The sequence below is a fragment of the Cataglyphis hispanica genome, chromosome 15 (genome assembly GCF_021464435.1).
Source record: "Cataglyphis hispanica isolate Lineage 1 chromosome 15, ULB_Chis1_1.0, whole genome shotgun sequence".
Classification (NCBI taxonomy): Eukaryota; Metazoa; Arthropoda; class Insecta; order Hymenoptera; family Formicidae; genus Cataglyphis; species Cataglyphis hispanica.
Window position 1 is genome coordinate 270154 of NC_065968.1, and position 14029 is coordinate 284182.

Below are 14029 nucleotides of genomic sequence, written 5' to 3' on the forward strand. Positions count from 1 at the left end.
GAAAGATATCCAGACGTACGCGCGAATTTTTTAATAATTGTTGCATTTAGCGATTGTGCATAATATCGATGCGTCTAATTCAAACTTGAATTGTACCTTGGCTGCAACGGAGGAGTAGGGTTCATCGAATAGTGACCATATCTGAGGCTTGAGCTTCTGCCACCACGTAAGAGTCCCCTCGTAGTATGCCTCCTCGAAGCCAAATTTCCTAGCTAATTCCTCTTCGGTGGGTTTCTCGGTGTCGAGGTCCAATCTATCGAGGACTGTCAATGTCTCCTGCGTGTCCCGGTGCTGCAAGGTGCGTTCGGAGCGAAGAGGTTGGGAGAAAAGAGAGAGAGAGAGAGAGAGATGCAACAAGGATTGTTATTCGTACGTGCGTAACTCTTTTTCGAGTATGTGTTGTTTGTCTTTGCGGAAATAAAGCGCGCGTGAAAAAAGCGAACTGCGCGTTACGTGCTTCTTTGCGTGAAAAAAAAAATGTCTGTTTGGCTTCAAATAGCTTACTAACTAATCATTTTTGTGACTATATATACTTATTTAAATTAACTCTTGTTTTATCCAAGAAGTAATTTCCAGATTCAAAGCATAATTAACGATTAATTCTCAGAATTATACTACCGTATCTTTCAGTCATATGCTTCATATCTTTTCAAGAAAATGTATGAACAAAATGGTTCCTATAAGGACGATTCAATATCTCTCATTAAATATCTATCTTTATTTATCATGTTTTTTTCATCTCTCTATATATTTTTATTATTTTGAATATCATAATTTTGTTTAGGATGATTTGTCTGGAAGATTCAATTAAAGTAAAACATGTTATGTAAAATTAATCACACATCTTGAGTAGATTTTTAAAATTGACTGATATTAAAAAAAAAAAAAACATTAATAAGAAAGAGCACTTGAATGAAAAAACATCAATGTTGTGCGTTAAAATCGTAAAGTAATTTAAGCGTGATTCATAATAGAAGACATACAATATTTTTTGACGATAGGATAAATCAGTGATATTTTTTTCCAACGTATCGGATAAATGATTCTGCATCAAAAGACATATGTACTAGTCCGTTTTCATTCGTCATCTTGATCCGCTTGATAAGTCGGAAAAATTTATCTAGCGGAATATTCTATATGTATACTCTGCTTTCCATATATAGATCTATTCATATAATGCATTCTATATTTTATATATATATATATATATATATATATATATATATATAAATATATAAAAATGTAATATATTATTTATTATATAATAAATTATATAATAAATTATATACGATATATATATAATTATATATTTATTATTTATAATATAAAAATATATATATATATATATGTATATTTGTTTTTTACTCTGAGATCTCAACTGCAGTTGTTAGTGCACGCTTAGGCGTGATTAAGCGTGGTTTAGGCGCGGGTATTTGAGTCAGACATTGTTCACGATATACCTGCGTATAGGTCATCCAACAGCAAGGCTCGACCTGATTGGAGTCGAGGCCCCAGAAATCGAGCTCTTCCTCGAAGAGCGGTCCGCAGACGTCCGTGGGATAGTGCAGCTTCCCGGTGCGATAGTAGTTGAGTACCTGGGCGAATACGCCCGGGTGTCTGTCGAAGAAGTACTCGTTGAGGATCGGGTCGTAGTTGGCGAGGGCCTCGGTCAGACGCGAGAGCCTCGTCGCCGGGATCTTCTTCAGGGTCGCCTTGTACGTTTCGTGCCGGATACCGCCCACGTTCAGAACCACGCGGTTCTCCGCGTCCATGTTTATCAAGTTCATTTTGATCACGGCTCTGCTACCGCCGGCCCCGACTCAAAGAAACCCATGCGATCTGCAAACAATTAGCGCAATTGCGTGATCCGAAATTGGATCTATCGCTCCTCGTCAAACCGATTGAATTTTCTAGAGTTAAATCATTTAATTTAATTAATTATGATTATAATATTATGATCATATTAATTATATTATTCAATTTAATAATTTGATTTTATTTGTCTCTTTATAAAGCGTGAAAATCGTTTATTAATTTAACAATTTTAATTTAAATCTTGTTTCAAACGTGCATACATAATTCTTTTTGTAGTAAAAAAATTTGAGGAATTTCCAAAAGCTTTATTAATTGGACGATTTCTATTAAAATACGACGAAAGTTGTTTTCTCTAAATTTACGCGACGATTTCTGATTAAACTACAAGATTAAAATTCTACAGGCTATATAATCTTATTCTCCGTTACATTAAAATCACATATCCATGATCCTAAAAGGATCAAACAAAGAGAGATGCAAATCGAATTTATCATAATGTATTATCCTGGTTGCTTTGACACCCCCGTAATGTCATTTTACGGATTACGTAGCATGGCTCTCATCGCAACGAGGAATATGCCATAAATAAATGCTGTTGCCGCTTTAAATTCTATCCGTTTCAAAGACCATTTCAGAGGCCGTGAATTGGGATACAAACTCCGCTACATTTAATATTACGATAATTGTACGTTTGACATTTAATCAAAAGCCGCTTATATGGCTCAGCAGTACACGCCTCGTAAATAACTGGCGCCCGGAACTGTGCTGGATCTTTAAATTTTGTATGTATGTGTGTGTGTGTGTGTGTGTGTGTGTGTGTGTGTGTGTGTGTGTGTGTGTGTGTGTGTGTGTGCGTGCGTGCGTGCGTGTGTGTGGTGCCTCTGCGAGAATTGCACTCATTCAAGTTTCATCTCGTTTTTCTCGCGATGTAGCGAACAAAGAAAAAAAAAGTGTAGCGTTGCGAGGAAAAGAATTTGTATCTTTGCTGCAGCGGAAATATACAAGAATTACAATTAAATGTGTCATACACATTGTAGAGTTAAACTGGATTAAAAAGTATTATAAATAGACATACAATTAAAATCATCGAAGAAATATCTATTACAATTATATGCGCACAATTATTTCACTGGCGTCCACTGTAAAGAAAAAAATCAGACAATCTTAGTCATCAGAATCATTTTTTTGAAAATTTTTTAGAAGAGTGAGTTTGAAAATTGGAATATGTCTGAAAAATAAAAATACGTTTGTCGGATTTTGCCGGGTTTTGACAATTATTTTTTTTTTATATATTGAGCTATTTATACATAAGGAATATTCTCAAATAACCTTTTCTCGGTCGTGTAACATCGATATATTTGCGCCAAATTATACACGCATGTTTAATGTATCGATAACCGCGTGACGTGTAATAGAAGGTCCTCAAATATGACATTTCAGTCCTGAACCCGAGCTGGGAGAGAATAAGCATGTGATTAGATTTTTTAATTATTTTAATGCAAAGGAGTAACGCGTCAATTAATGACAACGAAAACCGAATAAAAGTTTTTGAATTTATGTCATGGATGAAGTGAAGATTTGGCAAGCGCTATAAAAAGAGAAACAAGCAATATATATATATATATATCTGAAGAAAGAAAATTATATTGAAAAAAGATATTAGATTTAATTCTCCTCTTGCTGTATTCTTTTTTATTCAAATTCAGATTCCGTGACACAGGTTTCATAATCGAGTCAAGTTTATAAAAAAAACGAATTCATGAGAGAGAGACATATTTGTATAGAACATTTACCATGTTCTGCGTGATCTTTTACAGCGTAAAAATGGAACTGTATAAAAAAAAAAGAAAAAGGTGTCGCGTGAATCAAAGGGGGACAGGTGGTATCGGTTTTTCAATCCCGTGTCGCTTTGTATTGTACATATGCGTATGTGTGTGTGTGTGTGTGTGTGTATGTGCGTGTCAAGTTATACAGTTATAAAAGCTAACACGATAGCTCGCGACTGTTTTTCCTGCGTGACCGGAGTTCCGCGATTATCAAATCAGATCCCGCTCGTGGGATTTGTCGCAAGGGGAAAAATCAAATTGTTGGAGGGACACGCGTAAAGAGATCCGAATTCCGGCGTTATGAGACGCGAGGTCGACGCGCCAGCGTCCTCGAATTAGTAGCGCGCATGAACGCGATTCTAAATCAACCCTGATCGCTTGGAATCAGCCGCCGACGGCGGCGGCGGGAAACGTCTAGCATCGATAAAATCCGATCGAATCTTCGAGGCCGGTGCGCATTCCCGATGACGTCATATCGTACATACCTTGTATTTTCGCACGTGCACGAGCAGCGGCGTTTCTCGGATGGGGATGATCGACCGGGAGGGGCGGAGAAAGGGAATGATCTTGGGAAGCGTCCTCGTTCTCATATATATTACACGAATCCCTTAACGAGGCACCTTTTTGTATGATCGAACTACAAATTAGCGTCGGAAACGACGACGATGACGACGGTGGCGGTGACGACGGCCGTCAGGCGGCGTCGACCAACCCCTTGTCGCGCGAGAATCGATAGTCTGCGTGCACGAAAGGCTGATAAGCGCCCCGTAACGGCATTATCGTCTCGTTTATTAGCCTCCGCGAATATTCATCCTCTCGACGAATGTTGGTGCTATGGGACGAGTCGCTCCCGGTGAAAATCAGACTCGGCGACTTGAAGATTAAAGTCAGGCGCGCGAATTCAAGCAAGAGCGATTAAAAGCGAGACGGACGATCCGAGAAATCAATGGGCGTCAGACTGAACGTCAGAATGTTGAAATACTGGAGTAGGTCGGACGCGAATCGACTGGTCTCGCGAGCAGGCCTGTATAGTAACATGGACGAACGATTTGACAATTCCATATCGGAGAGACTTGAGATGATCCGTTCGAGATAATTTTATATTGGCTGGACGAAAAATTCAAAAAGATTAACCTTCTGACGATTAATGGACACACTCGTCAATCGGGGGATGCGTGTTTCAATACCCTCCCCCTCTCCCTCATTTTTCCTCTCCCAGATATTCCAAAGGAAAGTGATCCGTCGTGATCGACACATTTCCACTCAAGCGCGCAAACATTCGACCCTCTCCCTTCGTGACAAATCCCTCGTGTTTGCCTCTTTGATGAATACCCACCTTCGGTCGCGCTCTCTTCATGTCTCGGAGATCTTCCGCGACATCTCGACGGCACTGCTCCGGTTCTCCGCATTCTCCATGTCGTCGCGATGTGACGATGGCGCTCCGCGAAGACTGGCGCACCGGCTGATATCACACAATAAATTGTAGGCACTACGTCGTGTTCGTTTCGTCCCTGGATTCGCGCGAGCGAGTTCCTCTCTCTCTCTCTCTCTCTCTCTCTCTCTCTTTCTCTTTTCGTCTCCGGCAGAAGATCAGGTCAGGCAGGGAGAACGCACCGCGGTCGCAGAGGGCGTTTTCCCCGTCGCCGTGCTCGCGAATGGACGATCATCGGCGGCGGTCAGACCTTCATCGCAACGTCATGCAGCAACACCAGCACGGACGACTCATCGTCATCGTCGTCGCCGGTTCGCGTCGTTGTCCCCGTGACCGACCGACAGCGGATGAAACGAGAGGCACCAATGGGTGACTTGATTGCGGCGCGTATGGAACTGATCTGACAAGAGGAACGACGACGGCGGCGGCGTCGTCGTCGTCGTCGTCGTCGTCCTCGTCATCGGAGTGGGGAGTCGGACGTCGCGAGGGTGACGGAGAGTGCGGAAGGTACGGAGGATGAGCGTGCGCACCCCGAACGCGTTTCCCGAAACGTCGCGACGACATCAAGTGGCTTTTGAGTTGCGTCCGAGTTCGAAGCGATGACTTCTTGATTTACTTCTAGGATTATATTAGACAGAGTTCGCGATTTTGATACGAATCTTAAAAATATTATCACGATTAATTTTTGTGTTATGCTAGTCATCATTATTACTTTGTATGTTTTATAGTATTTGAATTTTTATTGCTTGAAGTGAAGATGAACGTAGAGAAAAGAGAAATTAAAAAAGAAAAGAGTATAAAGAAAAACGAGGCGACGATAGTTAATTGATAAATCTAAAGAATATTGTACACACATATAAAAATTAAATAACAGACTTTATATTAATTGATTAAAAGTGTAGAATTAAAAAAATATCATAAATCACTATAAAACATATTCGATTCATCTAATGTTTAAAAGGAACATATTCTCGAAAATGGACAAAAAAAATATTCCACGATTTTGATTTATCTTTGCATAAATTTTATTCGCCACTTTATTAACATTACGATTGCAGCCGATATATCTCATTTATAGCATATTTTGTTTATATTTTAAAATACATAATAAATTTTATCCAACGATAAACATGAATAATATCAATTCCGACCGCGTTATTACAATTAATATATGCTTGAAAAAGAAAGCTGGATATTCAATTGATATTTAATTTGTGAGTATATGCATTATAAATGTAAGTCTATCCTACGTAAAATTGAAAAAAAAAAACGAATCAATGTGCTATTGGATTACGAACTTTGCAAGATTTATCTCTGCGAAATTTATGATCATCTCCTATCCCCCTTATATCATTTAAGATATCGATCTACATATGAAATTATCTGTCTCTCCATTTTTTTCCCAAGGCCTCATTCACGATTAAAATCATGTGATTTTAAAGTTCTCGCTTTTTAATTTTAAATTCGACAAGGCTAAAGCCAAGGTATTTTTCCTTTTTAGGTCACGCAATCATCCTTTTTTACTGCCACTTTTTCTTCGATTTGACGTATCCTACGAGATTGCGATTTTTCACTACGAGACGATCAAAACCCGTGGGGAAAAATCCGAGTTACCCCTGTCGTTCCGCGCTTTTTATAGCTCATAAAACACCTGTCTTCATCTCATTCTTCTTTATACTCTTCCCCTTTAATCCTTCTTCTTTCTTTTCTCATCTCTACTTTAGACCTCGAACCTCATATAAATGAGTGAAAGAAGAGTGGTCTCTCGATAGTAAGAAATGTAATCGATTTTCAACATTTTCTTCAACTTGTGGTAAAAATCATTATATATCGATCATACATATATTTTGTTGAGTTGCAAAAATGCCGTTCATTTCTCATTCTTTTATATACAATCTGTTCTATAGAAACTGGAAGTATTTGACTGGAAATATTACAAATCTCTTCCTTTTTCATCAACAGAGTTTTTTCTTTATCATTTATATATTATCTCTAATAAATCACAGGTAATTCTGAGATAAAATATATCAAACAAAATATATTTTTTTCTTTACATTATAATCCTTATTTATATAAATATAAAGAGAAAAATAAAATATATATTCAAAGATCACGAAAAGATCAATATATATTTACATATTTAATACATTAGTTGTTTTTTTTTTTTTTATAATTTTCTTTCTCTCTCTCTCTCTCTCTCTTTCTCTCGATTCAATAACAATCAAATTTTTCTAAGAGACTATAATTAGAAATGTCTAACAATAAATTATATTGCATCTAACAATTTCAAAGACGATGTTGTAAAATCATCAAAACATTTCCTTAAACAAACTAGACTAACATCACAAAATTAGTAGAATAAAGTTTATTACAAAAAGAATTTTTTATAAAAGAAAGAGAGTTAGCCATTACAAGATGGTATACGGTTATCATTTTTGTTTTCAAAATTAGATGAAACTATTAGATGGCCAAAAAAAAGATAACAGTTGCTTCGGAAGATCAGGCAAACTGGATAAAAAATTAAAAAAGGCAGAAAGAGCTAGTGCAAGGACACCATACGAAGCGTCGCGCAAACGCATTACAAAGTACATATGGGTTACAAGGTACATGTGTCCCGAGGCTCGAGTGGGTCGCCGCTGCTCGAGCGGGGTCGTCGCTACTCTCAAGCGAATTTCTCCACCGGTCGATGGCTTACGCTTGCGCGCTGGCGCCTCTTCAGGAACAGCCTTTGACTCCTCGGAGCTCTCCGCGTACCGAATTATACGCCCGTGAGAACAACCCTGACACTCTTCCATTAGCCGCGCTTCAGAGCCAGAAGAGGATTAACGTTCAATAACCCGGAGATAATACCGATCCTCCCGCGGATACACTATACTTTTCGAGACGTCGCGTCGTCTTCCTTTGTTTGTCTCGAACTTGGCGTCGAGGGACTTACGCAAACCTGTTTGAGAAAATTTTCTTGTCATTAAAGGGATTAATTTGACTTATGGATGCGCGAATGTTAGAAATAATATCAATAATCGAGGCGATTTTTTTATTCTAATTTTCATTTTTCCTTTCATTATTTTTTAATTACATTTTTTAACATATTACATCCAATATGTTAAACAAATAATATTATATATTAATACAAAATTATTACAACAAATTTTAATCAAATAAAAGATGCTATTTTCTTTATCGACATATTAATACTTGTTTCTTGACATTATCGTAAAAGTATCAGAAGCAACTATACGAGCAAACACAAATGGCATTTTGTTTTCAAACTCCTGTCGAGGACACATTTGTTGATTGATTATATCTTTTCCATCTGAATTGAAATTTCTATTGGATGCGAAAGTACCCATATTCACCGATTTTGTAATTACCTTTGTACGTATTGCCGGCAGGTTTATCGCTATGCGTGCTATTCGGCTATAATATATAGTGATTTAAATTATGTAAAAATATGAGAGAGGAAGGCAATAATCAATTATAAATTATAAAATTCGTAAAATAGTGTAAAATGATATTAACATGAAAAATATGTATGTGATTGTACGATGGATCTAATTATAACGTACTGTTTCTAATCCACTAGCACTTGATCGAGATGTTAAGCTCGCTAGTGACTTGGAAGCTAAACTCCTCAAAAGTTGGTGATCCTTGATGTCGGCGTAACTTTAATACGATGGCCTCGTTCGTCTCGGAGTAACAGGTAGAATTCTCCTTCTCTGTTTCGGTAGTTTGCCACGTGCCTGAAAATTTACATTTAATTTCTTTTGTGATATTTCTGTTTAAAATTTTGAAATCAAACTCCAGTAATTGGCTGTGTTACGTGTGAGACATTTGTGATGTAAAAATATTGGTAAACGAGGACTTGTTATAGCGCGAGCACCTGCGTATGCGAGTAGAACATGGAAAAATTGCTGACAATAACCGGAACCGGAAGAGCGATAGTGAGGACACCCGCGAGCGTGCATAATCCGCCAATGAACATCCCGGGGAAAGTTTTCGGTGTCATATCGCCGTAGCCTACGGTGGTCATAGTGACCAAAGCCCACCATAAACCACGCGGTATGCTGTCAAAATCGTTGTTGGGATTTTCCTGAAAAGTGTTAGAATCTGAGATAAAAAATCGCGGCAGAATTAAAATTCTGCTTTTTTTAATTATTAAACTAGATCTCTCTCTCTCTTTCTCATTTTTCGAGATTTGATCTCAGAACATCAATTAATCTGATGGAATCACAGATTTCTTTAAAATTTATTTTATATTTCTGCAGCCAATGCTTGTTCGCACGCGATCCGCATTAAAAAAAATCGATATCAAATCGGGTTCCGCAATATTTTTTTAAACCGAGAATACTTTCAAGAGATTTTAAAGTCTTCTACCGGAGAATCTTACCAGAGAACCGTCCTCAAAATTCTGCTTTTATAAAACATTTACTTTTCTTTTCCTCGCAAAACTAGGAGCTACGAATGTACCTGCAGGCGTTCGGCATAGAATATGAGACTGGCAAAAAGCACGATTCCCAACACAAGAAAGAAGACTAGTAAAACCAGCTCTTTGGCGGACGCTTTAAAGGTATGGATGAGTACTCTAAGTCCAGGCGAATGTCTCGTCAACTTGAATAGCCGTAGAACGCGTGCTATCGACAGAAGCTCCAGGTAAAGGTTCGGTTCTGCCAGGAACTCGGTATAGAAGCTCATCGTCGCCACCAGATCGATCGCATTGACCGGCGACACGACGAAACGCCTTAGGCTAGGGCTTACCTGCAATTAAGTTAGAGTAACATCATCCTAGTGTGTCCGCTACGTTACATATCATCATGGACGGAGATAATTTCGGTTTATCGATTAGGAATAGTTGGCATTACATCGACTACGAGGCGAATCGTGTACGATGATTCGTACACGATTCGGCTGTTTCGCGCGAGATGAAACTGTAACGTTTAGCAAAATGTATCTATACTAAAGATAAAACTTTTTTTATCTAATAAATACATTTTGTTGATTTTGATTTTTTTTTTACTGAAGTAGATATATACTTTGTTTCCAAAAATGTTTCATTATATTAATAAATAAACAAATAAATATTTTTTCCAAATAAAAAAAGATTTAATTCAATATAAATTTTTTTTTTCAGTGTAATAATGGTGATTTTGAAGAAAATATATTATAGTGAGATCATACGAGGCAGCGGAGCGCTATTTCTATGGTGAACCAAGCGTTGCAAGCGTGTTCCAGATAAAAAAATGCTCGATGGGAACCAGTGGCGATATCGTTCCAACGTTTCTCCAGTAATTCTTCACGATCGTGCTTATTCTTCGGCATGTGGCTCTTCAAGCAGAAACATAAAACTGACAGACAGATGAAGAATACGGAGGCGCAGGCTACGCACTTGGCTGTCGACGACGAGTACGGTTCGCCGAAAAGAATCCAAACGCGAGATCGTAATCTCTGCCATTTGGTTAAGGTACCCTCGTGGTACTTCCCCTCGAAGCCGAAAGCTCGCGCGATTTCCTCGTCGTCGAGCTTCTCGCCCTCGATGTCGAGCTTATCGAGGATTGCCAGGGTGGCTTGCGTGTCTCGGTGAATGCTATACGTGCTCCAGCAGCATGGTTCTACCTACAGTAAGTCAACTTAATTAAAGAACTATTAAATTACTTCGCAAGAGCGATGTAATCAATTTATGCGAATCAGTTATGCTAAGTTGTGGGTCACATGAAGCATGAACTTAAAAATGCGAATAAAAGTAGGATGTATAATATTTTGTTTAAGGAATTTCTTTAATTTGGACTTAATAACAAATTTATTTAATTTGGATTTAATAGCAATGTATCTGGTATTTAGGATATATCTGTTTCATTCAAAAGTTTTATTAAAAAAATGTTAACAATAAAAAAACAAATAAATCTGGATTATAAAAAGAATTAAAGTCTCATAAAATAGTTTTCAACGTGATTTTTATAAAAGAAAATTGTTGTAATTAATATTTTTTTTAATTTATATAACAAAAACTTTTTGAATATCTCCTGAAATCAACTGCTAGAAATAAAAAAGAGTAATTTACAGAAAGATTTCGAAAATTATGCTCACATTTTGCAAATACAATGAGAAAAAAAAAATGGAACAGTTTACGAAATCTTTATGCTTTTAATTAATGAAATATTTTAAATTAAATTTTGCACATATATTGTGTAGTATAATTATTTTGTATTCTATTTTATTTTTTTTAACGAATGCATATAATTTATGATCGCTAATAACGAATAACATCATGCATATGACTGGATAAGATATCAACCTGATTTGAGTCAAGACCCCAAAACTCCAATTCCTCCTCGAAGAGCGGACCGCACACATCCGTTGGATAATGCAGCTTTCCCGTGCGATAATAATTGAGCACCTGTGCGAAAACATCGGGATGTCTGTCGTAAAAGTATTCATTCAATACTGGGTCGTAATTCGCTAAGGTCTCCGTCAATCGCGATAATCTGGTCGCCGGGATTTTCTTCAGTGTCGCTTTATACGTCTCGTGTCGAATGCCACCCACATTCAATGTCACCCGATCGTTCCATTTACCGTCCTTCATTCTTTTCACCCCCTTTTTTTCTCGTAAAACACGGAAGGAAATATATTCTTTACATAAGAAAAATTTCCAGCATTTGTTAGAGATATCGTCGGAGCTTATCGTGAAATATTAATCTTCTCTCTATACTTTGTTAATAAATAGATAGATAATTAATAGTAAACACTATTTAACAAATTTTGCTTTTACTCAATTTATTCATAAATATTTTTGCAAAAGTAATTTTTATGAAAAAAAAAAAAAAGAGAATCTTCAGAGAATATCTCAGTCGCGCACTCTGCATCATCGAGCTCTCTTGATGACTGTTCGATAGCGCGCGAAATCGTAAGGTTTCGGTAAAAAGGAATAACCCGTGCCGCACATATGTGGCTTTCCCGTTCTATAAATTCGCTCGTGTTTATTTGTGTGGCACGTCGCACACATTCGAATCGCCATTTGTTCGGTTAGAATGCAAAGTCACGCGATAGACGGGCGGTTTATTACTTCCTTGAAATTCCGTTAAAACGATGAAAAAAGAAAAGAAAAAAAAACAATGATCTCCCTCATTTCTTTGCTCGATTAAGACGTGTAATAATTTGTGTATAAATAATAATAATTTTTTATAATAAAATTGTATTAATAAAAATTTTTATAATAAATTTTTATAATAAATAATAATTTTTTATGTCTAGTGGACAGAACTTTTATACTATTGATAAAACATATATTTCTGCGATGAATATCAAATATAGATCTGCGTATATTACGTCTGTTTAAAATCTTTCATATGCGTGTCGATCCATGTTTATTTTACTAACATAATTTACATAGAAAAATGGGACACCGAATATTTCAGGAACATTTTAATGTTTTAAAAATTTTTCCAGATGGTATTGAATTTTTGAATTCATATAACGTGCGAGAAAATATAATATCATAACATTATTTATGTTTCGGATATTACGAGCAATGATGTCATCGACCATTAGATGGTTCAAAAATGATATACACACATTCTACTTAATAAAAAAGATTTATCATCTATCTTTTTGGAACTGATAATCACAATATAATCATTTGAAATAAATCTCTTTTCTCTTGATATTCGCGATCATCAAAAGTTTTATTAATATGATAGTTATGTCTCGTAATAATAATAGCTTAAAAAAATATTTTTTTTAAATTTTTGCATGTAGCTGCACAATTATAACAATTACTACATCAATAATTTATGATTATATTCTTTTGTTAATCTTTTTATGCAATTGACAAATCATTTTTCTAATTTTATACTTGTCCAGATAAAATACAAATATAGTTTGTGAATAACAAATATTTGTGCACAATTTAAATTATAATTTGAATTTTGCAAACTAATTTTTTTTTTAATAAGTAAAATGTAATCATGGGATTAAAAAAAAAGGGGATATACTAATATCCCGTTATAATAGGAATTTGTCGATATCTATGAGATCTGCATCGACTTTATACTTATCAGAGAGAGATGCACATTTGTCATTCATGCGACCTCTGTGCATCAGCTAAAGAACTACGTATATGGGATGCTTCAAAAAAATTTACGTAATCAATTTATGGATATAAATGTATGATAAAATGGATTGTAATATATATAACAATTAATGGCATATAACAAATTTTAAATGAAATTTAACAAATTTTTGAATTATAAAACTAATATTGAAAATATAGTGCAATTAAATAATATATATAAACTTTGCATAAGATTTATCAATTGAATGAGTAAATGTTGCATTGAAAATAATATAATATTATTCAGATATATATGCGTGTCATAGAGAAATAGAAAAACTACAGATTTTAATTGAACGAAAAAAAATTTCAAAAGTATTTCGATCAAAGGAATGATAACGAGACTAAATTTCGACTAGCTGATTAAAATAGTTTGTGTCGAACGAAAATACTTTAGCTTCGCGCGCGTCGCTTGAACTTTACAGAGTAGTTCGCTTTCCGTAACAAAGAGGGTGTGATGGCGAAACGACACGCAGAAGCTCCATCTGGTAGCTCGACGTAGATACACTCTCTCTCTCTTTCTCTTTGTCTCTTTCTGTCTCTCTTCCTCTGTCTCTATTCTCTCCCCTCTGTGTCTCTTCGTGCTCTCGTAGGCGTAACTTCCGCGCGCATGTACGTTTTCCGTAAAACGTCGTGGGCGTCGCAGCTTAAAGGACGGCGCCCGTCTATGACGTCATATTTGTTTCATTTTCCGACGTGCCAACGTGCGTCCGGCTTGTCTTTTCAATATTGCAACTGTGTCATCTCGTTTATCTTGTTTCCTCTACCCTTACCGCACGCTGCCAGCCTCTACCCCTCCCCCTCTCCCGCCCTCCCCCTCCCCCCTCTCCCCCGACTTTCCTTTCCCTCTCA

General features: G+C 36.6%; 3 protein-coding genes across 6 annotated transcripts in view; 1 reads left to right on the plus strand and 2 right to left on the minus strand.

The window, feature by feature from the left end:
- The window catches only part of LOC126855234 (potassium voltage-gated channel protein Shaw-like), an 8525-nt gene extending 3048 nt beyond the window's left edge, over window positions 1-5477 (minus strand). The window contains exons 1-3 of one of the 2 annotated variants that reach the window (XM_050602697.1): window positions 4978-5477; window positions 1461-1839; window positions 97-276 (exon numbers count right to left, since the gene is read on the minus strand). In XM_050602697.1, the coding sequence (XP_050458654.1) occupies window positions 97-276; window positions 1461-1787 (507 nt within the window). In that variant the 5' untranslated portion in view covers window positions 1788-1839; window positions 4978-5477. Of the gene's footprint in view, window positions 1-96; window positions 292-1460; window positions 1840-4977 lie in introns of both variants that reach the window. The other variant, XM_050602696.1, reaches the window with a different exon arrangement.
- LOC126855237 (uncharacterized) overlaps window positions 1-8776 on the plus strand; it is a 26288-nt gene extending 17512 nt beyond the window's left edge. Inside the window, exon 7 of the transcript XR_007688206.1 lies at window positions 8657-8776. The gene's annotated coding sequence lies outside the window, so the exon portion shown is untranslated. The remainder of the gene's footprint in view (window positions 1-8656) is intronic.
- On the minus strand, window positions 8675-11917 carry LOC126855239 (potassium voltage-gated channel protein Shaw-like). Of its 3 annotated transcripts, none has more exons than XM_050602703.1 (5): window positions 11363-11917; window positions 10249-10683; window positions 9541-9828; window positions 8954-9163; window positions 8675-8813 (listed from the first exon to the last, which is right to left on the minus strand). In XM_050602703.1, exons 1-5 carry the CDS (start codon window positions 11648-11650, stop codon window positions 8739-8741), a joined length of 1296 nt encoding a protein of 431 aa, XP_050458660.1. In that variant the 5' UTR covers window positions 11651-11917; the 3' UTR covers window positions 8675-8738. The 3 variants fall into 3 exon arrangements, with proteins under 3 accessions (XP_050458660.1, XP_050458662.1, XP_050458661.1); XM_050602704.1 differs by having other exon boundaries at window positions 8701-8813; window positions 8894-9163; XM_050602705.1 differs by lacking the exon at window positions 8954-9163 and having other exon boundaries at window positions 8677-8813.
- Window positions 11918-14029: the final 2112 nt, after the last annotated feature.

Coding starts and splice junctions, on each gene's coding strand:
- LOC126855239 (XM_050602703.1), bottom strand. CDS start 11,650: ATGAAGGACGGTAAATGGAACGATCGGGTGACATTGAATGTGGGTGGC. Junction 9,164..9,540: donor TCTATGCCGAACGCCTGCAG/GTACATTCGTAG, acceptor AACACTTTTCAG/GAAAATCCCAACAACGATTT. Junction 8,814..8,953: donor TGTTCTACTCGCATACGCAG/GTGCTCGCGCTA, acceptor GTAAATTTTCAG/GCACGTGGCAAACTACCGAA.